Source organism: Montipora foliosa, chromosome 2 (assembly GCF_036669935.1).
Source record: "Montipora foliosa isolate CH-2021 chromosome 2, ASM3666993v2, whole genome shotgun sequence".
NCBI lineage: Eukaryota > Metazoa > Cnidaria > Anthozoa > Scleractinia > Acroporidae > Montipora > Montipora foliosa.
Window position 1 is genome coordinate 58,490,810 of NC_090870.1, and position 22,633 is coordinate 58,513,442.

The window sequence follows — 22,633 nt, forward strand, 5'->3', positions numbered from 1 at the left end:
GGTCGTATATTTCTCGCAAGTGCTGAAAACTTTAATCGTGTACATTTTATGTATGTGATTAAATACATTTCAAATCACGCTGTTTATCACTCAGTTTATATCTTAATAAAATATACTCTATAGTTCTTTAATACTTTCGTTTAAATAATTGTCATATGGACACACAACAAGCACTTAAAATACAAACTTGTATCAGTCAAAGCTTACACCCGAAATCTCTTTAAGGCAGACACTGCAGATGAGATTGAATTTGAAGGTGTGACAAGGATTATTAACATTGGACGAAGAAGTCGAAAGGCAGGGAACCAATAGTACATTTGGGGCGGCGTAGCTTTACAGAAGTCGAAAGGAGGTAAAAGGAGTAAAGCGAATCTAAGACGAAACTAGCGCTACCCACGAATTAAAAGTATAAGAACACAGCACATCTTTTCCGACACGTGTAAAGTTTTAAGGTAAAACTGTTCTAAAATATTGTAAAGAACGTTTTAGTTCATAGATACGGCAAAATTCCGTTCTAAAATTAGTAAAAAACTACAGTTGTTGTTGTATAAATTTGTTTCTTCAAAGCTGCCTTAAAGATGCATAAAAACACGTTTCTAATTGTCACATATAAATAAGTTACCGGTACTTAAAATATTACGTACAGTTTTGAAATCGTTAATTCGGCTGTAACCTGAAAACGATTAAATATAGTAGCTTCATGACTTCTCAACAGTTACAGTTAGGGCATTGATCTTCGGCTGTTCGGATATTTGTCATCCTGCTTCTCATCGAATGTGCGCGTAATTTAGTACTTCCGAAGTAGGTGCCAAGCTATCTTCGGAGAATCGTCAGATTAACGAATTATTTGCAGTTCTAAAGCCTTCCTAATACTTCCCATATTACTGATAATAGCCTTTATAGTACTGTGTATAGTACTTCCGAAGTAAGTACCGACCTATCATCGGGAAATCGTCGGATTATCGTCGGATTAAAGCCTTTCTGACACGACACGACAGAGCGCATGCAGGTTCCACAGTCACCAAGAGGCTCCCGAAATCTCTGGAACAGACGTTCCTGACTGCTAAGCCGAATAGTGACGTCACACAAGATTTCAAGGCTCCACTTCGTTTATTAACTTGGCGCAATTGATTCCCCTGCAGGTAACACGACTTGGACGAACCATGAGACCATGTTGTGGTTTGCTGAAAAGAATTGAAACCTCGAATCAGTGATCCACCTTACGATGGGACAGGAGGGTAGATTTAAATTAAAACCCTGCCAGGGAGGGGTAAAGGCTTCTTCATAAAGGTAAATCCTCGATTTAACTTTGTCCTAGTTATAAGAACGAAAAAATGTTCCCTTATCACAGTAAACTGTATGAAAAATAACTCCAATTAAACAAAACATTGGCAATGTAACAAACTTCATTTCCAAGTACCTTGGCATTTAAATAAAACGCCGTTGCACTGTTACTACGCTCAGAGAAAGGTTCCATATATAACCTTCCAATAGGCCATTTCCGACTTCATGTCTGCCTCCTCTTTAAAGCGAGTCAAAGTGCGAAGTTTTTGCTACGAAAATTCGTTTTCATTCATATGTAAAGTAGAACTAATTACCATCACAAAAACTTCGCACTTAGACTCGCTTTGAAGAGGAGGCAGACATGAACTCGGAAATGGCCTATTCTTCTTAGTTTTTCCAGCTAGTTATGAAGGATATTCCAGTCTTCAAGAAATTTTTAATGAAATTTAAATTTCCACCTTTCGTTTCGTTTCAGCAGTCCTGCCTTTTTCCACACTGGGGCGCTTAATCCCGAAAGTTTTTTCGGTGTTGACTTCAATCTCCGTTCTTTTGTAAGACACGTGTTTTGTTACCTTCTCCTAAAACAACTCGGCCCGTGAAAAAAGTCAGTCTGTTCATGAGATGCCGTCACTGACTGTATTGCAATGACAGAAGTGAAAGAAAAGGAATTGATTATGTACGTCGTCTTACTGGGAAAATAGTTTCCACTACATCGGCCGTGGGACAAAAGCGCTTGTTTTGTAAATTTAAACGTGACTTGTTTGGTCTGTTAAAAACAAAAACTCGAAGAGAAGAAGAAGCAAATAAGTGTTGTGGCCTTAACATTTTCAACCCTTTTCGACGAGAAGAATGTTTTTGTTCATGTTCAACATGAACAAAAACGATCACAAAAAAGAAAAGAACTAAATACATCAAAAAAATGACTGAGCCTACCAAGCGAAATATTTTTTTCCATTAACCGATCCGTCGTTCTTTCCAACTGTAGAAACAAATAAAATATATTAAACACGTATAGGTCTAATATGTACAAAATGTAGTGTGGTTTCCCTTATCTTTCGTCTCAGTTGTCCTTCGCTGTACGCTAATCCACGCAAGGTATCAATAAACAAAAAGAAAGCCAAGAATCTCTACTGGCAAACAGGTTGACCATTTACAAGCACTGTCCCGGAGCCGAGGCAGGAACTCACCAGAACAACTACAGGTTGTGAGTAGAAACAGCGAAACTTGAATCCAGGCCCCAATCGGCCGTACCGCCCACCAAGCACCAGTTGTTCCAAGGACGGAAAACTTTATCCGGTGGTTACGTCACTATGGGCCTTATTCGCGCGGCGGCCATATTGGCCAATTCTCTATTTTCGAATTGCCCATAATACACTTTGTTTGCCCCCCAAATTTTGCATAAATCATTGTTTTCAAATGCTCTTGGGAATATGCAGTGTCCCCAAGAGCATTTGAAAACAATAGTTTATGCAAAATTTGGGGGCAAACAAAGTGTATTATGGGTAATTCGAAAATAGAGAATACGCTATTTTCGAAATATCAATATTCAGCTTGATAGTTAGGCCGAGAGGACAAATACAATAGAAACAAGTTGCAATGAATGTGAAAGATATTAGCATATTTTAATTTCCAAGACATGTTTCGATGTTACGAACATCATCGTCAGTTACAGAATATTTGAAAAACCGTTAGGACTATATAACAACTAGGCGAAACACGCATAATCAATTATGATTAAGTGACAAGAATTACATATTTGAGTGAGTTGCAGGGTGTTGAAAGAATGTAAAGCCTAAAGCGTAAGTGTCAGGTTGACGAGATGAACTTGTTGCTTTAAATTAGGCTTTTCCCAATTTATATGCATAGCCTCCTAAAAAAAAATGTCGTAATCTTCTTAAAGATAACGATATTAGCATATTATCCACTTTCCTTTGTCTTTGTCCTCTAAGCCTCTCTTTCAAGCTGAATTTTAATACATCGAAAGTGACATACAGATTTCGTACCCTGAGCCTCGAGTTGAAGTGTTTGGGAACGAGTTTTGGTGGGGCAAAAGAAACGTTTTCAATCCCTCGTGAATCAACATGGCCGCCGTACAAAATATACTCCACGTTAAATATGGCCAGGGTTTTCGTAAAAGCCGTTACCTAAATGAGCTTAGAGTGTGCATATTCACTGTTACGTGAGAAAATACTGAAATGTTTCCAACAGCTTGACACTGTAGGATAGCAACTCATCACCCGGATGAAGTTATCGCTGGTCTTTAAACAACTGGGCCAGAACTATATAAATTTATCTTTAGCAGCCCTTTCCCAACTTTCGCTTACGCAAAACAACCTCACCCTCTTCAAACAAGATCAGGCTTTACTTAGGTCAGCAACTGCTGAGCTAAGGAGCGCTTTTCATTCAGCAAAAATTTCGGTTTGAACTTTTTTTTTAAAAACCATTGTCCCAAAGGAATGGTACTTTTGGGTTCCATAAAACCGGCCCAATGCACCCGCGCACACATACGTTTCGCACCAATTAACAATTAGACCCGTAGCCCGCAAGGGCTACGGGTCAATAGTCCATAAGGCGAAGCCGAAGGGTCTAATTTGCAAGTTGAAGAAATATTTATTTGGGAATAAAACGAAAGAAAGCGTCACGCTTTTCGCTACTCGAAGACTATTACTAATAGTCCTCTAGTAGCATAGCCAATTAAAATGCAGGATTTGCATTAGCCCACTAGTTTGGTGATACTAAATTACTAATAGGGAATATTCACGCGCGTTTGCTTTCATCTTGAAACAATTGGAACAACATTTTGGTCAAATGGAATGACACATTCGGTTCAACCGGTCAAAATGGTCTACCTCCAAAGGAGGTCCAAATCTTAAGGTTGGACCGAACCGAAAAAGATAGTTCCATTTCCATTACGATCCGAATTCCGGGAATTTTGACTACATGGAAAACGCCCAAGTTCTTCTTTTCAAACCTGGTTTCCGCATCTCCACACCCAACCAGATTCCTTCGGCGAATTCCGCTAACCCAATGTATCGAACCACGCCAAGCTCTCCATTCACAAGCACACTGAGGCCCTTTTAAAGAAAGGAAATGAGAAAAACAGTTCTAGGGTTCTATGCTGAGCGGAAAACACAGCCTGCGACACAAAATAATAGGGAGCTTAAGCACGCGCGTTTTTGAGACGCGGACGCCGGGTAACCGGAAGAGAACATTTCGCGTGCCAGGACGTTGGTGTCTCCCAGATTTTTATACTAATCACCTCTAACAGAGAAAAGATACTTAGCAATGTAAATGTGGTTGTGTGAAGACAAGCTAAAAGGGATATCAGCTCACTTGCCGTCCGCGTCTCAAAAACGCGTGTGCAAAGCTTCCATATGTAACTCTTAAAAGGGAGAGTATCACGGTATTGCGCATGTTCTAGCCGTGACGAATGTCATCTTTCATGAGCCAATCGAAGAGGTTGATAAAGTTCTAACCTCTGTCAGCTGGAATTCTGGGGAAGACTTCGACTTTTGTTGAGGTAAACTACCTCGCCGTAGGGTCGACGAGTTCCTGGAAGAAAATAACACGCCAAGCACATAATGCAACAGTAACCTAACTGAGAGACTGACAAAGCAACTATCGTTCACTGAGATATCGAAAACTGCATATTGACGAACGAATGAAGACCTAAATTTAGTAAAATATCTATGGTCTTCTCCTGTTAATTCAGTTTTAGAGGAAGTTCATTTCATAACATCGGTAGTCTCTTTTAATTTTCAAATTTTTTGTGTCTTATGAATTTGAAAAAAACTGTGTACGTCTGTATGTTCTGTTTGGCATTGCACACTATCGTAGCTCGGGTGGTTGAGTAAAGATAATTCGATTTCCACCTCGCTGGTCAGATATTTTCCTCTTTAATTTTGTGGGCCAAACTGGGGATCAAGTTCACATATGTTTACTACGATTTCTAGCTTTAATAATTAATTGTTTGTACTGACTTAAGCGGAATTCAGAGACGTCTAGTTATCGATATTTTAGTTTGTGACTTTTAAAGTCACTGTCAGCATAAAAACATGTCATATCAGAAGGCATACTTATCACTTGAGCTGCCACGTCTCGAGGTGTGGTCTGGTGTAGACTGGGTCGAAAGCTTTCGCGTAGTGCCATTGAGTTCCGGGTTGGAGTCGGTTTGTGACAAGTCACTCTGCGAGTCATGTGATCCAGAGGCTTGTAAGGAATTCTGGGAACCAAATTTGCCTTTGCCAACAGGGACTGATGGGACAGCAAACCCGCGCTGGGAGTGGTCTCCTGTCCTAAAATGACATGAAAATTTAGGGTTAGTTCGAAGAAACATGTCGATTAAACTTAATCATTCTTTCTTCAAACCAGCGTGTGTTATTATACCATCATGTGTATGTAATCTCATGTTGTTACCAATATCGATTTCGTGATTTTTATTTTGGAAAAAAAATGGAATAATAAATTTTGTGAAACTGCAAGATACTACTTTCAATGCGATCAGCGCTCGAAGCTTGCCACACCAGCATCAGAATATAAACAGACTTGCACTGGTCCGACTTAGTGCAGCAGCTGCAAGAAATGGTTCACCTCCAAAACGACGATTTTTAGGCTGCTTGTTTTGGATCACCGCCTCTTTTCTCCAGCGGATATCTACCACGAGGTAAAAACTGCCACACGAACAATTTGCTTTATTTGAAACAGGGTACCTTCTAACATGAAACCCTCGTGAAAGGCCAATCAAATTAAATGCTTTACTTTTACGTATCGCTCCAAAGTAACTTGACTTAAAAAATGTTCGATTACAACCTAACTTACGTTTCTCCTTTACTAAAACAGGCTAGATAAACGCTGTTTTCAAAAAGAGGGAAAACTACAGAACTCGCATTTAAAAGACTCATTAATAATTCACGAGCCTAACAGCCTATCAAAACACCGATAAACGTCACGTGTATGAGCTTTTTTATCCTGGTAAAACCCTCCTTCTTTATACAAAGAATACTAATGAGGCATAGCTTGTTTTTCTTGTATGCTAATATTCACCTCTCACAATTTGAACCATTGTTTTGAGTCCAGAGGGACAAGCCCTTTGTGGAATGTTTTTTAAGCCGTTCAAAAAACTCGCAGCACGTGTTTTATCGTGTTTTTAAACCTCGATAAAACACTGCTGCTCGTTTTTAAACATTACATAAAGCCTATCTGGGGGAAAACTGAGGACCAGGAAACCAAACCTAAATGAGGTGTCCTAGCTCCAGGATTTGCACCATGGCAAGTGCTCTCATTACAGTGCTATTCCTCCGCCCTCCCATCGAAAATCACAGACACCTATTTTAAATTATTTCAACAGGAATGAAATTTCATAATTCGAAATGCGCAGTGTTCATGAAATGAAATTTAGCCGTTAGAAAAGCAACCTCAGTGGTTTGCTTCGGAATGATAGCTCAGTTGGCAAAACATGCAGTGTTGCGCAATCGCACAGTTGTGGCTTCGAACGTCGTTTAAAACCATGGATTTTTTCAGGCTTCTTAACTATTTCATGTTATTTTAGGGTGTTTCGGGGAAATCTTTAGTTAATCACCAGTTTAAAACTCGAAAATGGTAATGTGGAATTTCTTTACTGATCAATAAAATCATCGTTACAACACAAACAAGATGATTCCGAGCAACAACGACCTTTATCCAAGCGATTTGACAAAAAAATTTGAAAAACGCCGGGAGGACTTTTTTCAAGATTACCCAAACGCAGTCCGTTTCAATTTTGTCAATTTGCGTCCATCCATGCTTCTCTTTCCTTTTGCTGTATTTCTTTTATGTTGTTCAACAGTTTTAAGTGGTTATTGCAATGATTCACTCTAATTTCTGGACATTTTGGGTGTCATGAAATTACATCATTTTGCGTGCGATGACATAACCCTTTAAGTTATTTATCTAACCGCGCTTTTTTTTAAACTTTCACTTTAATTCCATTCCGCAGATCAAATATATGGACTTTTACATCATAACCACATCAATGCGCGTGCTCCGATTGGTCAATCAGCTGTGGTTTATTGTGCCAGTAAACTCATGCAAATTTCGCGCGTCTTCTGCATTATTGAATAGAAGCAATTGACCACAAGTTTCTATGGTTTACAGGCATGATAAACCACTTTGAATGTTGGAAGAATTCGTAAATCACTCGTCTGCGGCTCGTGATTTACGATTCTTCTCGTGTTCTTCCAACACCCCAAGTGGTTTATAAGCCTATTGACCGAATGTCGCCAACAGATTATTCTTTTGTCTTTGTGTTAATTAGCCTAACTAGCCTCGTTAAAACGTGTAAAATTGAAGAATTTGGGCTGTAAGACGAGGCTAGTTAGGCTAATTAACACAAATTTGTTGGCGGCCATTTTTGCATTCGGTTAATAAAGCATAGAAACTTGTGGTCCGCTAAATTACACGTTTTGAAAAAAATTCAGCTCCCAGCTGGTTTGCTAGCTCCGTGGGTAGAGCAGTGCAGTGTAATCGCACGCTCACGGAGTTCGAATCTCGAAGACTGGATTTTTCCAGGCTTGCTTGCAGTTGCTTAAGTTGCTCATCTCAATGCGATGATCTTTCTCACTTTCATTTCACTTATCTTCAACTCACCCTCGTCTATCATGGCGTTAACTGGGAGGGGACTGTTAACTCACCTTGTAACTTTAGACGGAGGAGCAAACACTCCATGGCTTGCCTTGCAGTCGAAATACCTGATTCCCGACACCGATCCATCATTCTTTCCAACGGGTTGATCCAGCTCAATCCCGAGCCAAACGCTGTTAAAATTACAAAGAAACATAAATTAGATACTAGATGCAGTGGAATGGAGGGTACAACAGGAAAAGAGCAGAATAATGTCCTAAAGTGACACCGAATGGCAAAGTACAGAAGAACCCTTACCACAACCCAACAAAAGTGTGCCGTTAAACTTAATGATCTGTGTTCAGTTGTTTAAACGATAGGATAAGTCGTAGCGACACCAATAGCCCACTTTCGATATATTAAAATTCGGTCCTAAACAAAAGGCATCATCTCCAGGCTATGGGGAATAAACTCATACAAAGCCTTCTATTTATTCCCCAGAGCCTCGAGATGATGTCCTTTGTTTAGGACTGAATTTTAATATATCGAAAGTGGGCTATTGGTGTCGCTACGACTTATCCTATCGTTTAAACAACTGAACACAGACCATTAAGTTTAACGGCACACTTTTGTTGGGTGAATGTATAGAAATTGGTCCATTGCGCTATCCAGTGGATAGTGATAGCGTTATCCACCTTTTGAACAACTGGGGTCTCATAGACTCCCGCGGCGAACATTTAATTTTAGGAGTCCAAGGGGAAGTTGGAGGTAATTGCCATGGGGTGAGGGGGCGTTTATTTGAGATGGAGAGTCCATCAGATCATTTACAGTAAAAGCAACACAAGATAGCAGAAGACAAAGACTGGAAACTTTAAAAACGAAGCAGTGTGTCTTAAGAAAAGAGGAAGAAACTTAGATGAAGGAGGAAAAGCCAAAAGGAACGAGGAAACAGCGGAAAAGCGAACAAAGGCTGCATAGCACTGTGGATAGCAGACATAAAACAACGGGGGAAAAGGGACAATGAAGATGGCACTGGACTGCGATGAACACAAGAAATAGAGTATAATATGATAATAGTACAATGAACTTCGATAAACAAAAGCTATAAAGCGGATCAAGGGACAAAACGGAACTAGCACCAGCTTTTTTGTCCAGAAATTATGCACGAAATGAGATGAACACCCAATTTTGATATCCAACACCAAGTGTCCCTTTTCGCTACCTATGTCAAACAGTAAGGAAAGTGGAAGGGTTAGCGTTATTTTTGCGCGGTTTTCCATTGAGTGTCGCAAGTAATCAGCGAATTGCTTTGGTTTTGCATTACTTCACTCAGTGATTGGCTCAAAGTTCTCCCGTCATTTTTTCAACCAATAAGAAGTGAAACCAAAGCCAATCGTGGCTCGCGCACGCGTGCTTATTTTCCCGCGCTTTGTGTCGGCTACGTGTAATTTACTTCGAGTTTTGATTGGTTTACCGGATTGCCTCCGTCCTTTTTGATTGGCCAAAGTAATTACTTTGGTTTTGGTTTTACGACACTCGATTGAAACTCGCTCTATGGTGAGCGTAAATACAACTGTTTATCTCCACTTGAGGATCGGAGTTTGGGAAACTGTAACATTGATTGTCTGTATTCTCAGAAGCGAATGATGTTGAAGTTGGAGAGGCGAGACAACACTTCGTGACAATTATCAAAATCGTCGCGCATCTAATTCCCTGCATTTCTGGGGCCCGTTTCTCGAAAGTCCCGAAAACTTTTCGGGCACGAAAAGCCATTTGTCAAACTGCCAACCGCTTGTTCAGGATAGCAGATCTTTTAATATGTTTTCATGGTAGCAAAAGCAAATTGACTGCGAAGCTTGACGACTTAAATCCTCTCCGTTCATGAGATACAGAGGAAGTTGTGACACCCGAAAATCGCCCGAAAAGTATCGGGACTTTCGAAAAACGGGCCCCATGCAGGAGAACCAGTAGGCCCGCAGGTATAATAGGAAGCTTTAGCAACGGCGACGGGAACGGGAACGAGAACGTCATCTAAAAACATAAATTCACGTTATTGCAATCACTTCGAGACTATTCCAAGCTTTTTAATATGGCAAAGGTGTAGCATTCCCTCAGGAATGAAACCGTTATCAACGGCGCTTAATTTAGGGAAGACTTTGTCCATAAAACCTCAAACTTGGCAATTTCACGTTGCTGTTTTGCAGACGACGGCAAAGAAATGGACAAAAATGAAAAATGCACGTGCTGAGCGTGCAAAGCTACGGTACTGATTTTGCCTACTAAATATGCAAATTTGTGACGTTCTCGTTGCCGTCGCCGTTGCCTTTGCTAAAGCTCCCAAATGACTAAAAACTCACCCTGCAGCGAACTGCGTCCTACCAATAAATCTTACAATTCCGTTTTTCTGGCCCGCAACTGTAACACCATCACCTATCTACGAGAAACAATAATTGGTATTGAGATGATAGACTAAATCCCTCGTCAAGGAAGCACTCGGTAACCTTTTCTTGATGAATAATCACCCAGATAACTTACAAGAAAATAGATGTATTAAAAAGGATAGGAATATTGTTAAGAAGTTCTTGTGGCAACACTTACTTGAAAACCAAGTGTCTCATCCATTCCATTCACTGTTGGCATAGGAACTGGGGAATTCGAGCGAGAACCTGGTGTCGAATTAGATCTTGATGAAGCCTGTGAACTGTTTTGTGAAAACTGAGCTTGAGCGATGCGAGATGCAGAAGTTGGCCGAGAACTAGGACGGGAACTTGGTAAAGAGTCAGCTTTGGTGATTTTGGACAACGGGGCGAAGACACCTAAAAACAGATGTAAAATACGCGTGAAATTTAAAAAAACGTTAAATGGACTGACCACGCTGCTTAAAACGTTAGACTGAATAAATTGATCACTTGTTCTTTACAGCCTGTGAATGGAATACTTGATCTAAGAGCGAGGAGACACGATGGCAAAAAAGATGGGTGAAACAACACTAAGAATCGGCGATACCAAGAGGGTGTAGCCAAAAGAATCTGTTAAGCACACGCGCGATCTACGAGTAACTCGAGAGGGAGATGAACAACATCGTTCCTCTCTTGTTCCAGAAAACAGGTAGAAGAAAGCAAACCCCTGTAAAGCTGAATTGTCTGTACATGTATAACGTTTTACGGTAATTAATGATGAAATGAACCGTATTTATACAGAGACATTAACTATTCGATGTTAACTCGGGGATCCTCGGGAAAATCCGAGTGCTCCTTTGCGGGAGTCGAACCTACGGCCTTTCGATTACCAGTTCGGATGCTCTACCACTGAGCTATAGGGGATGATCGGAAAAATCCGAGTGCTCCTTTGCAGGAGTCGACCCTACGATCATCCGATTACTAGTTCGGATGCTCTACCACTGAGCTATAAGGGATGATCGAAAAAATCCGAGTGCTCCTTTGCAGGAGTCGAACCTACGACCTTCCGATTACCATTTCGGGTGCTCTACCACTGAGCTATAGGGGCTCAAAAAACCCTCGGGTCAGGTTGAATGAGTTCGACTTAAAGTAAGCCCATGCAACATACTAGGGGGTTAGGGAGCTTTAGCAAAGACAACGGCGACGGCAACAGGAACGTCACAAATTTGCATATTTAGCAGGCAAAAACAATAGCTTTGCACGCTCTGCACGTGCATTTTTCATTTTTGTCCTCTTCTTTGCCGTCGTCTGCAAAACAACAACGTGAAATTGCCAAATTTGAGGTTTCACGGAAAACGTAAGCACTTGGAGATAAATTTTCATTTTCTCCCCTAAATTAAGCGCCGCTCATAACGGTTTCATTCCTGAGGGACTGCTACACCTTTGCCATATTAAAAAGCTTGGAATGGTCTCGAGTGATTGCAATAATGCGAATTTATGATTTCAGATGATGTTCTCGTTGCCGTTGCCGTTGCCGTCGTCGTTGCTGCTAGGGAGCTTACGCAACAGGACGGCTGAAAGACCCAGGACGGCAGAATGACGAAAAAACGTCGCGTAAGATTGGGAATGCACAGTTTCGCGCGACATTTTTTCGTCATTCTGCCGTCCTGAGCCTTCCAGCTGTCCTGTTGCGTAAGCCCGCTCCCTGTTGTTGCTTTGCAGCGTTCTCTTTGACGACCGCGTCGTAGATCTTAAAGTCCCTTTGATACTTGAGACGCAGCTTATACAGGTTTTGCACGGCAGTCATGTTGCATGGCAGGAACAATAGATTCTTTTTCCTATGTTGTTTCTAATGCAAAACATTTTAATTATTCCTGCCATGCAACATGGCTGCCATGCAAAACCTCTATAGTTACTTCTGACAGGTTATTTTTTATCAATTTTATCTCACCATGTTTGGGTGGACAATGAAAATAGGCCACACCTCCCACTGAACCATCATTTTTGCCGACAGGCGAGTCAAGTTCAACCCCTGCCCACTCTCCTGAGGCAAAATCGGTTTGACCACAAAACCGAAGGATTCCCAACTGCAACAAAAGAGAAGTTGTCAGAATCCCAGTTAATAGACCAATTTCGAAATTAAGTCCGAAACAAAAGGCATCATCTCTGGGCTCTGGGGAATAACTATAAGGATTTGTATGAGTTTATTCCCCAGAGCCTCGAGATGATGCCTTTTTGTTTCGGACTGAATTTTAATGTAACGAAACGTTTCCTTTGGGTCATGGAACAGCAAATAAAGACAAGGCTGCACATATCTTTTGCTGTCGTAGCTCCCGTTCCATGTTGTTGTTGTAGACGACGTACCGTATCGCGTGACGAGCTCAAAGAGGTATCTGCGTAGGAGGTTAGTCATGCAGATACTTTTGAATCATTCCTTATATTGATCACTTCTTATTCCCCATATTTCTTAGGTTAAAACGAGGTTTCAAAACCGCCGGAACAAAGGAAAAAGAGAAAATTTAGACAATAGCCTTGAAGCCGAGAAGCCGGAAAAGGAAAAATAATGAGATAAACTAAGAATAAAGCTAGGATCCGAGCTAGGATTCGAGCCAGGATCCGAGCTTGGATCCGAGCCAGGATCCGAGCTAGGATCCGAGCCAGGATTCGAACCCGGATCCGAGCTAGAATCCGAGCCTGGATTCGAGACCTAACCGAGACCTAACCGAGACCTAACCGAGACCTAACCTAACCCTAACTAGACCTAACTAGCCTTAAGAACCAACCTAAATAGACCTAACCTAACCGATTCGAGACCTAACCTAACCGAGAGATTCGAGAATAAATAGAGGAGAAAGCTTATCTTAGCTCGAATCCTGGCTGGAATCCTGGCTCAGATCCTAGCTCGAATCCTGGCTCGAAGTTTAGGTATCCTCAAAAATAATTAACGTTACTTTGTAATCGAACTATAAAATCAGAACGAAAATCATAATGCAGTCTCTTTGGTCTTTTGTACAGTGCTTGTCAACAAATCATTTCATTGCCGCCTTTGAAATCTACATTTAAAGAGCCACAATCAAACGTTCCGTCAACGGAAACAGGACAATTTTTATCGATAATTCTACAACGATCGATGAATCCGATAAAATTAACACTTCGTCGGAGTGTGAGTATCGATTTTTATCGATTGACCAATAAAGTCGATATCGTTATCGATTTATCGAATGATTTTCCGATATCAATTTTTATCGATTAACCTACCCCGGGGGTTGAAATGCTCTACCAACTGAGCTATGCTGAGCCACTCAGTCAGGAGCAGGTCAATTTGTTGGGCCCATTTGTTTCCGTGAAAGGACTTGATGATTGAAATACAAATATTATAAATTATGCATAAAAGACAGCAATATAGAAGTATTAAAGACAAACTAAGAAATAAAATAAATAAAAGTATTAAAGACAGCCGATGCCTCCCGTTGTGAAAAAGATCAACAACAATTGCTAGTAAAGTCAAATACGTCTTGGTAATTGAAATTTTACACAGTCTGAAACAGATGGTTTTGACAGCTGTTCTGCATTTATATCAACCGTTAGACATTCATTATCATGAATATGTACCTTGTTCCCTCCCACACAAACTTGGTCACCAATTTTAAGACCCATGGATGCCAAACTCGGCGAGACTTCATTCTACAAGAAACAAACATATTCAATTTGTAAGGCGAGCATTAAAACATTGATAAAGACAGTATCTTTAGTACGTTTTTTCATGTAAAGGAAATGTATTTTTTTTCAAGAAATAATAACAATTATGTGTCATTTACACACATGGCACTTTATTCTATTTCACAAAGACTCCAAGCAGTTTAGACAGTTTGTGGGGGACTCTATTATAGCAAAGATCGCAGCTGTCGTGTTTTAGAAAACTTGCCTATTTTCCAAGCACTCATTACCATAATCTCTGCCCTCCCAACACCTCTTTCATACACGTTAATATCTCGTGGTGCAGGGATGGCGCAGTGGTGCGAGCACTCGCATTGTGAGAGCAGTGTCTTCCCGGCTAGAGCTCGCACCAGGACCACTCGTTCCGGAGTCAAGCACACTATTAAACCATTAGGCCACCACACACACTTTTTATCAGGTCTAAAAACACTCGGCTCCACCTTGCGTTTTTAAACTCAATAAAACACTGCATAGATGAAAGGGAGAAGTGATCCTTGCACTTCAACCCGGACATAAATTTAATTAATAATATTTTCCCTTTTAGACACCTGGGCCCGGTTGTTCAAAAGCCGATTAACGCTAATCCCAGATTAACAATTAATCAAGGAGTTCATTCTCTACTCCCAAATGCTTTTTAACGCTGATATTCGGCAAAATTTTACATTAGAGGAGATCAATCTTGAAAAACAAAAATAATCAAAAGAAACTTTCACCAAAATGTTGAAAACTTGAAACAAAAGTTTACGCTAATCCTGGATTAAGTTAATCGGCTTTCGAACAACCGGGCCCTGATTTTTTCAGCCGCAAGGATCACTTGTCCCTCATTAATAAAACAGTTATTGAAGCATTTTTAGAACAAATGTCTGGACACTTACTAAATGGTTTAAAATAAAGACCAACTATCATCCAGCTTCCCTCCCCCCTTTCAATGTTGATTACCAGGACTCTGGGAAACATTCAGAACTTCTGCAGTTTGTTTAAACATTGCTTAGGGGAAGGGGGGAGGGTTATAATGGGGGAAAATATTATCAAATGTCAGGGAAACGTTTAATTGAAGCGATTTTTGTGCTTATTCTTAAAAGTGTCCCAAGACATTTTGTCCAGGATTGAAGATTGTGATTAATTACAAAGAAATTACATTTAGAATTAGAATCCCTCAATAATGGTCAATACAAAACCACGAAACAGTGAAACACTGAAACAGTGAAACGAAGCCCCAAAACACCCCCTTTATGACCCACCATACATTGAATACTAACCGTCAAAGGTTGGATTTGACAATAAATTATCGTATTAGGCCTAATTAGGACTAACACATTATTGCCCCTTATTTATTGAGATTAAGATTAGGATTCAGATTAAAACTGAAATTAGGAGCAATAACTTTTTAGGCCTAATTAGGTCTAAAATGATGTTTAATCTCAAATCCAACCTTTGTCAGTTACTACTATTCAATGTATGGTGGGGTCATACATGGTGTTTTGGTGCTTCGTTTTGCTGTTTAGTTGTTTAGTAATGTCCTTCAATAATCATAATGGTTATACACATAGCTGACTTTTTAGTAATGATTATGTAAACAACATGACAATGAACAATATATCATTTAGTGAGATAGCATAATCAATTTGCATTATCAAGTGAAACATAAATGAGAAAATTCATGCTAAGAGTGAACATAGTTTGCTTTCAATATAATCTTACATGATGATGTAACATAATATTGAAGATCATTATTAATTACTAGTGACAACTTTCTAGTTTCATGACAAACCTCTTGATTGTGCGTTGCTTTTACAGGTGGTTCTGCTTCAGAGAGAAGCCTTGTCATCTTGTCTGCAAGGATTGCTGGCTCAGAATCTAGCTCATGCCCAGACACTAAAGTGGAACAAAACACTCTTCATCCATACACAGTCAAGTAATTTTTCATGTTTCAAAATTTCACCAAATAAATGAGCCAGGGATTTATGTTTCAAGAGATCACTTATCACAATATTCTTCTCACGACTCCATCACCAAAGATACACCTCTTATAGATGCTCTTGTGCATGTTTAAACCCCCCTAACTAAGCAGGGCTATGATCTCAGCCACACAAAAGTTATTTTTTTTACCTCAGCCACACGCAATTATTTTTCAACTGTCTTAAAATTATACCACATAGCTGTGCAACAAGATGATATAGCTTAAAAGCTGCTGCTAGACATTGACGATTTCCTAGACCCAGCATTAATAAAATTATACACAATATCCAGCCCAAATTTAAGGGTAGTACCCCCTGACTCACCATCAGGGATACACTGCAGTGCTACTCTGTTCAACTTGTCTCTAATTGATGCATCTGCTCCATGTTGGAGCTGTAAAAAAAAAACAAGCAAAAATGCAAATCCTTCTATTCAGACATTAATCACTGGTATGATGATAAATTATTTTTCATCTACGATCTCAAAACTGCGTCCTTTGCTAAATTAAAAAGATGTGTTTATTTAACAATTATTCTATGAGCGCACGTTGGACATGAGATGGTAAATGGCCAACGAGGCGCATAGTGCTGAGTTAGCAATAACCAGTCTCATATCCAACAAGCTCCATTATTGTTTTTTATATTCCTAAAACTCCAAAAGTTTGAAAGTACAAAATATGAGTGAAAAAAAGCAAGAAAATGCGAGCAAAATAAAAGAAAAACTTGATGATTAGATACGATGTTGTGTAATACCTGGTGGTCTGACAGACGCAGGCTCATCACAAAAACAATTAAAGTACCTTTTCGCATTCTTCTAAATGTCGAAATTGATCCAAACTTTCCACAAGAGCGTTTTTGCTTAGTTCAAAGCGAAATTTTGCTTTCCAGCAAAATAATTTTAGCTTTTAGCAACACTTAGCACAATCATTTGCCATATAAAGTTAAACTACAGTATATGATCCGATAACCGAGATTGAGTAAAAGAATAATTATGAGCACAAGAAATGCATTAACTGACAGGTCGAGAATTTAATAATATTGGGTAGTCCAAGGGTGCTTTCCTTTTGTCAGACCTGGCCGGCCAGACCCATCAGTTTGCAAAGAAAGTGCAACAATTAATCCCTCGCATTCTTCTGGAGGAGTATACATACTGTATTTTAAATCATCTTTGAAGTGTGTTAATTTGAATGTATTGTAGAGTTAGTCCTTCCAAATGCCCGGTCTGGCCGGTCAGTTCAGTCAAAATGGAAAGCACCCTATTAAAGTACAGCTGTAAGGACTCAGGAAAAGAGAATGCTCCAAACAGAAGTGAACCATAACATTCTGATTTCTATTAAGATGCTTTCCCACTAAGACATTATGGATAAATTACGAAGGTAGCTGAGACTACTGTATATAATTTAACTTAAGGTCCACTGGTGACTGGGTTACAATCTTTTATTCAGAACTATTTCAGAAGTTTGCTTTTACATAGAGTGAGATGGCTTTTCTTAACCAGTAGAGAGTGTGTTCACATTGAATCAAACAAATGTGAATTAAAGTGGGATACAGTGTGTTCACTCTAGTATAAAGACTGTAAAGACCCACACATTGTTTTTTATTTGACTTTTGTACAATGAAATAAAGGCCTTGGAAGTGACGAATGTGCTCCCTGTATGCATGTACTGCCTACAAATGCTATTAGCTTACCAAGCACTTTGCTACTTCCAGGCACAAATTGCCTGCTGCAATATGCAGTGATGTACCATTATCAAATTCCTTGCAACAGACATCTACGTCTGAAATCAATTCAAATGATTACAAGTCAAAAAAGGTCATTACACTGTTTTATTACTATTTTTATTAACTGATTGAGTATGAATACATACATGGTGGAGTAACAATAGGACATAGGTCCCCTGCGAGGTTAACCACCAGGATACATGTACACCACAGAAGACAGACCGCAACACCGGGAAATACATGCCCTACTCTTTATGACAAGTATGCGGGTTCTTTTACGTCCCACAGGATTCAGTGAACATTGAAGGGTTGTGAGGCGGGACCTCCGGCTTATCGTCCTTATCCGAGAAGACTAGAGAGTCTATAACCATTTGCAGATGTAATTACAAAGGCAGCACTTTTTCCTTAGTTATTTAAAGACCCTGAGTGTTGATCTGGCCGGAGTTGAACTCACGACCTCCCGCGTGACAGCCCAGTGCTCAACCAACTGAGCCATCGGTGCACGGTGTACACTGTAGGTTAGCAAAAATCACTCTTCAAGGAACACATGTACTGCTTGTTGTGCATGCACATGGAATTTTGCAGCTGTGTTTGCCTGGTATTGCAGCAGTTTTTCAGGATCTCAGTGTCATATGACCTTTATGTTTGTGGAGGACAAAATTTCCCATTTAACTCTTTGCCTCCCAAGCCGGCCTGAACCAGCCATACTTAGTATTTTCTTCTGTCTAATGCCAGACGATTTTACTCGTCAATGGGGAACCCCCGGGAGTCAATGGGTCAAGTTACCAGCAAATCTGCAAGCATTTCATCAGGGGTTTGGGCAGGATTAAGAGCTACAACCTTGGACAAACCTCGTTGGGAAAATGTGACGCTCTAAATTGTCTGTGTGATAAAGAGTAAATTCTTCCTACTTTACCCCCTTCTCCCATTCCAATGTTGGTTAAAAAAACGACCAAAGGCTTGCACAGTATTTTGCATCACAAATTATCAACATTGGTATTGGGGGGAAGGGGGGAAGGGCCAATATACTTTGTGAGTGCATGACTCAAATGATGCTTAATTAAGCAAGAATTTTTCCATAGAATCAAGTTGTCCAAGACTGACAGTAGATTTACCCGAGGAAGATTGTTGTTTGAATTTTCTGTTTGTGAGTGTAATTCAATCATCCTTATTATTACTACTTTTTGCTTCATGAAAGGATTGAACTTGCTGCTCACATGTGACCTGTCCAGCTGACAAACTAATTTTCTGAATCAATGGAGTTGATTATACTTGCAACTAAAGAGAGTTCACTTGACAGTGGTTTAAACACTTCCGTTGGCACACCAAATACAGCCACCAATCTTAAACAACCAGTAAAGGGAGCAGTATTCTGTATGTATATTATTGGACAGTCATTCTTTAATTGGATACAGGGTAGTCAAAGATGTAGCTCACAGCTTACAATTATAATAGTATCAATCTTGAACTAGGCTGTAAAATCTGCATCATCCTAAATGTTGAATTGCCTTTGGTCTCTGAATATTTTAACATCTGTATAAATTTATTTAATGATATGAATCTTCAAGTGCAAACATAATCCCTACAGCAGCTAGATGACAAGTACTACTGAATATGCATCAGACATTTCGCCTCCAGTTCTACATATTAATTGGTTTTAATTATTATTTTCTGTTAGCTGTGACCTTCATGAAAAATTGTTAAAATTTGCAATGACAGTGAAAGTGTTAATACTGTACCTTTTGCATTAGATGCCTTCAGCAAAACCCTCAAGATCGGTGCAGCATCAAAAAAGGAAGCATAATGCAATGGAAGCATATCAGTCCAACGGCATTTCTGGCCAATATCACTGCCTTTTGAGATGAGCGTACTGACCATATTGCTTGCAGCAGATACGTCACCAACACCAACTGTGCATATTAAAACAAAATATAGACAGAAAAACATGTACATTTTTGCAAGCCACTTATAATAAAATAATTCTTATTGCTTAACAAATAATGCACCTCATTGAAAAAACAAGTACTGACTATGACATGATAAAATATTGCTGGTCAACTCCAAGCTTTTTTTCCTGATTTAGTATTAGTGGGATTAGTGCTTTAAAGGTAAAAACATTGATTTGATCTCACTGAGTTACATGGTTGTCTTAAAAAGATGACATACCTGCCCCTGCCTTGCAAGCATAGTGAAGTAAAGTCATATCTGTCAGTCCATCACGATCATCTATGTGAGCACCACGTCTTAGGACCTATCACAGTATAAACATGATTTTCCAAGTGCCTGCAACAAGTTACCCAGTACTAAGAGTGCTTCACTCTCTGTGCTACTAACAGCTCCCCACTGAGGGAATAAAATTGCCTGATATTAAGGCCTGGGCAAACAACCTCAACAATTGCTTCAATCAACATCTGTTTGAAAAGCCACAGTTGTTGCTATTAAATAAATATGGACCAGGACATGGAACGTCATTGAGACACCGATTAGTGCCCATATTAAACCAACAATGCAAAGAAACCAAATTACTCTTGACTAAGGCATGCAAGGATTAAAATGTTTGACGCAAAGTTCAGTGAAATTCTTTATTTTTTTAATACCGGTACTACAGGTATTGCATTAATGCAGATATCAGGCACCATTTTTATCCAAGATATATGAAAAAATATTGCATTATCACAATTTCACTTGATGCATCCTAGGATACATTAGACACTGACTTGAACAACTTAACTCAAATTCTTCACAGTCAAAACAGTCTCTATCCCTGAAATTGGTCTCAGATTGCTGACAATATGACATTTCTGCTTTTCATCTAAATTATATTAATTTTCTAAACATTTAAATAAAACCCTCAAACTCTATGGAATGAGGGGCTATGGGGAACAAGTTAAAAATTACTTCTCCTTACCTCATTCATCAACATTTCAATGTTTTGCTGAACTTGTGGAACCCACTGACGCATAATGGCAAAAATCTCAGAGATGGTTGTCTTTGGTCTACAAGAAAGGGATATTAAAATCATCTTTGATTACATATTCAGTTTATTGAGTTTTAATGGACTTTAATGTGCCAGTGCCTTAAGCGGTGCTTTTGATCTGATCTAATATTTACAGTTGTTATTATTAATAATAATATTATTGTTAATGTCGACATAGGTCCCTTTAATAATTATTATAATTACCAGCTATGGAACACCTTTAGTTAAGAGCACTCAGGAGGTCATTCAACATGTGTCCATGCATTCCGGATCGAACTGGAATTTGGCAGTGTTGGTTTTTCTGGAGAGGGGAAAACCAACAACAAACTCAACCCACACATGACAACGGGAACGGAAATCGGACCTGAGCCACAATGATGGGAGGTGATGAATGGGAGGCGAGTGCTCTCACCACTGCACCACCCCTGCTTCCCTTTTACTAGAGAGGGAGGGAGTAGAATCCAAGATTTCCCTGCTGTCTGCATTTTATGCTGACCACCAAGAAAATGGAGACTTAAATTATTTTGGAAGCAGTCTGGTTGTAATGGGTAACTCAATTGCATCATATCATAGAGGAAATGGAAACTTTTGAAAACATGTGACTTTAAGACATGAAAAATTTGTACAAGTTACAGTTAACAACAAATTGAGAACAATATTCTAACTTATAACAATGAATTATTAAGACAGAGGGTTTAATTTGTATTAAGGCTGCCATAAAAATCATTGCCAGGATTAGGTAATTTCATAATTTGTATATTCACGTTTTCAAGCAATCTAGAGTAGAAAAAAAAAATGACACCAAAACATTACCCAGTGTGGATTATTCAAAACATTTTGGTTGCTTTGTACTCTGATATAAAAATAAAGGATTCTAAAACACATTAGTGTAGAGGTGTGGGGGGATAGATTTAAATAAGTAGCACTGTACTTCGTACATAAAGTGTACAAGGGGAGCTCCAGGTCTTCACAAAAATTTATTAACACCTCGAACACCCTAGGACTTCCCCCACAAATTTGACGAGTAAAATCTTCTGGCGTTAGACAGAGTAAAATCTATGAAGTGTCATTCTCAGAGGTCAATGGGTTAAGTAAGTTTGAAATAAATAAATGTCTTTGGGTGAAAAAAAGTAGCCGACTTCTCTGAGTAACTGTCAACACTTTTTGTTGGCTGTCGGGACTTGATGAAACAACTGACTACTCAAACCTGTTGCCAGTATTGGATCACAACTTTTGTGTGCTAAACAATGTAAAGACTTGCACACATAATTTTGCCTGATATGTAAACAGTCATTTTAATAAAGAATCACTGTCAGTATATGAAGACTTACTCCAAAAGAATGTCTTGACAACCAGGGCAGTTTGGATCAAAAAACGTCAGTTCCAATTTTCTACACTGGATAAAAATTAAAATCAAGAGTTTTAAGATGAAGTGTGATGCCTGTAAGGAACTTTGTAAACTAATACAACATTAATCAACCTCAAATTAAATAAGTTAACGGTCTTTAATATGGCTTTAACCGTATTTAAGGTAAACACAAATTTTAACCGATAAGGAAAATTAATTACCTCAATTCACGGTATCTAATTTTCCAGCAGAATTGGAAAAATTAAATTCTAATTTACGTTTATTGAATACAATTAAAATGCAAGACTTATTTTATGAACTTGCTTAATTCGTCAATTATTAATGAACAGGACGTCGAACTAGAACAAAGATCTTGAAAAGGCTGTCAGAATTCAACAAGTATATCCTTTCAATAAGAGAGTAAATAAATAAACTTACGTTTTCGCACAAAGGAGGATCTGATGGCGGGTGAGAAATAGGCTTTTCACGCGCTGGCATAATAAAATCGGTCACCACGAATCCTGATGAGGACTCGGATGTCTTTTCCTGAAAATAAACAAAAAACTTGTTTACATTGATGAACACAAAAGGACTGCTAATTTTTCACCGATCGGGATTAAAGGTAAGGCTT

At 39.2% G+C, this 22,633-nt stretch overlaps 1 protein-coding gene across 5 annotated transcripts in view; it reads right to left on the bottom strand.

Annotated features, from left to right (window-relative positions):
• Positions 1 to 22,633, bottom strand: part of LOC137993685 (CAP-Gly domain-containing linker protein 3-like) — a 30,724-nt gene continuing 8,091 nt past the window's right edge. For 2 of the 5 annotated variants that reach the window (XM_068839657.1, XM_068839660.1), the window contains 18 exons: positions 22,441 to 22,548; positions 21,986 to 22,050; positions 20,586 to 20,673; positions 19,844 to 19,928; positions 19,417 to 19,587; positions 17,645 to 17,733; positions 16,280 to 16,349; positions 15,769 to 15,872; positions 13,893 to 13,964; positions 12,232 to 12,367; positions 10,480 to 10,697; positions 10,239 to 10,315; positions 7,953 to 8,075; positions 5,361 to 5,579; positions 4,761 to 4,836; positions 4,256 to 4,358; positions 2,218 to 2,263; positions 951 to 1,184 (listed from right to left, as the gene is read on the bottom strand). In XM_068839657.1, coding sequence (XP_068695758.1) covers positions 1,094 to 1,184; positions 2,218 to 2,263; positions 4,256 to 4,358; positions 4,761 to 4,836; positions 5,361 to 5,579; positions 7,953 to 8,075; positions 10,239 to 10,315; positions 10,480 to 10,697; positions 12,232 to 12,367; positions 13,893 to 13,964; positions 15,769 to 15,872; positions 16,280 to 16,349; positions 17,645 to 17,733; positions 19,417 to 19,587; positions 19,844 to 19,928; positions 20,586 to 20,673; positions 21,986 to 22,050; positions 22,441 to 22,548 — 1,941 coding nt within the window. In that variant the 3' untranslated portion in view covers positions 951 to 1,093. Of the gene's footprint in view, positions 1,185 to 2,217; positions 2,264 to 4,255; positions 4,359 to 4,760; positions 4,837 to 5,360; positions 5,580 to 7,952; positions 8,076 to 10,238; positions 10,316 to 10,479; positions 10,698 to 12,231; positions 12,368 to 13,892; positions 13,965 to 15,768; positions 15,873 to 16,279; positions 16,350 to 17,644; positions 17,734 to 19,416; positions 19,588 to 19,843; positions 19,929 to 20,585; positions 20,674 to 21,985; positions 22,051 to 22,440; positions 22,549 to 22,633 lie in introns of all 5 variants that reach the window. The other 3 variants (XM_068839659.1, XM_068839658.1, XM_068839656.1) reach the window with 3 other exon arrangements.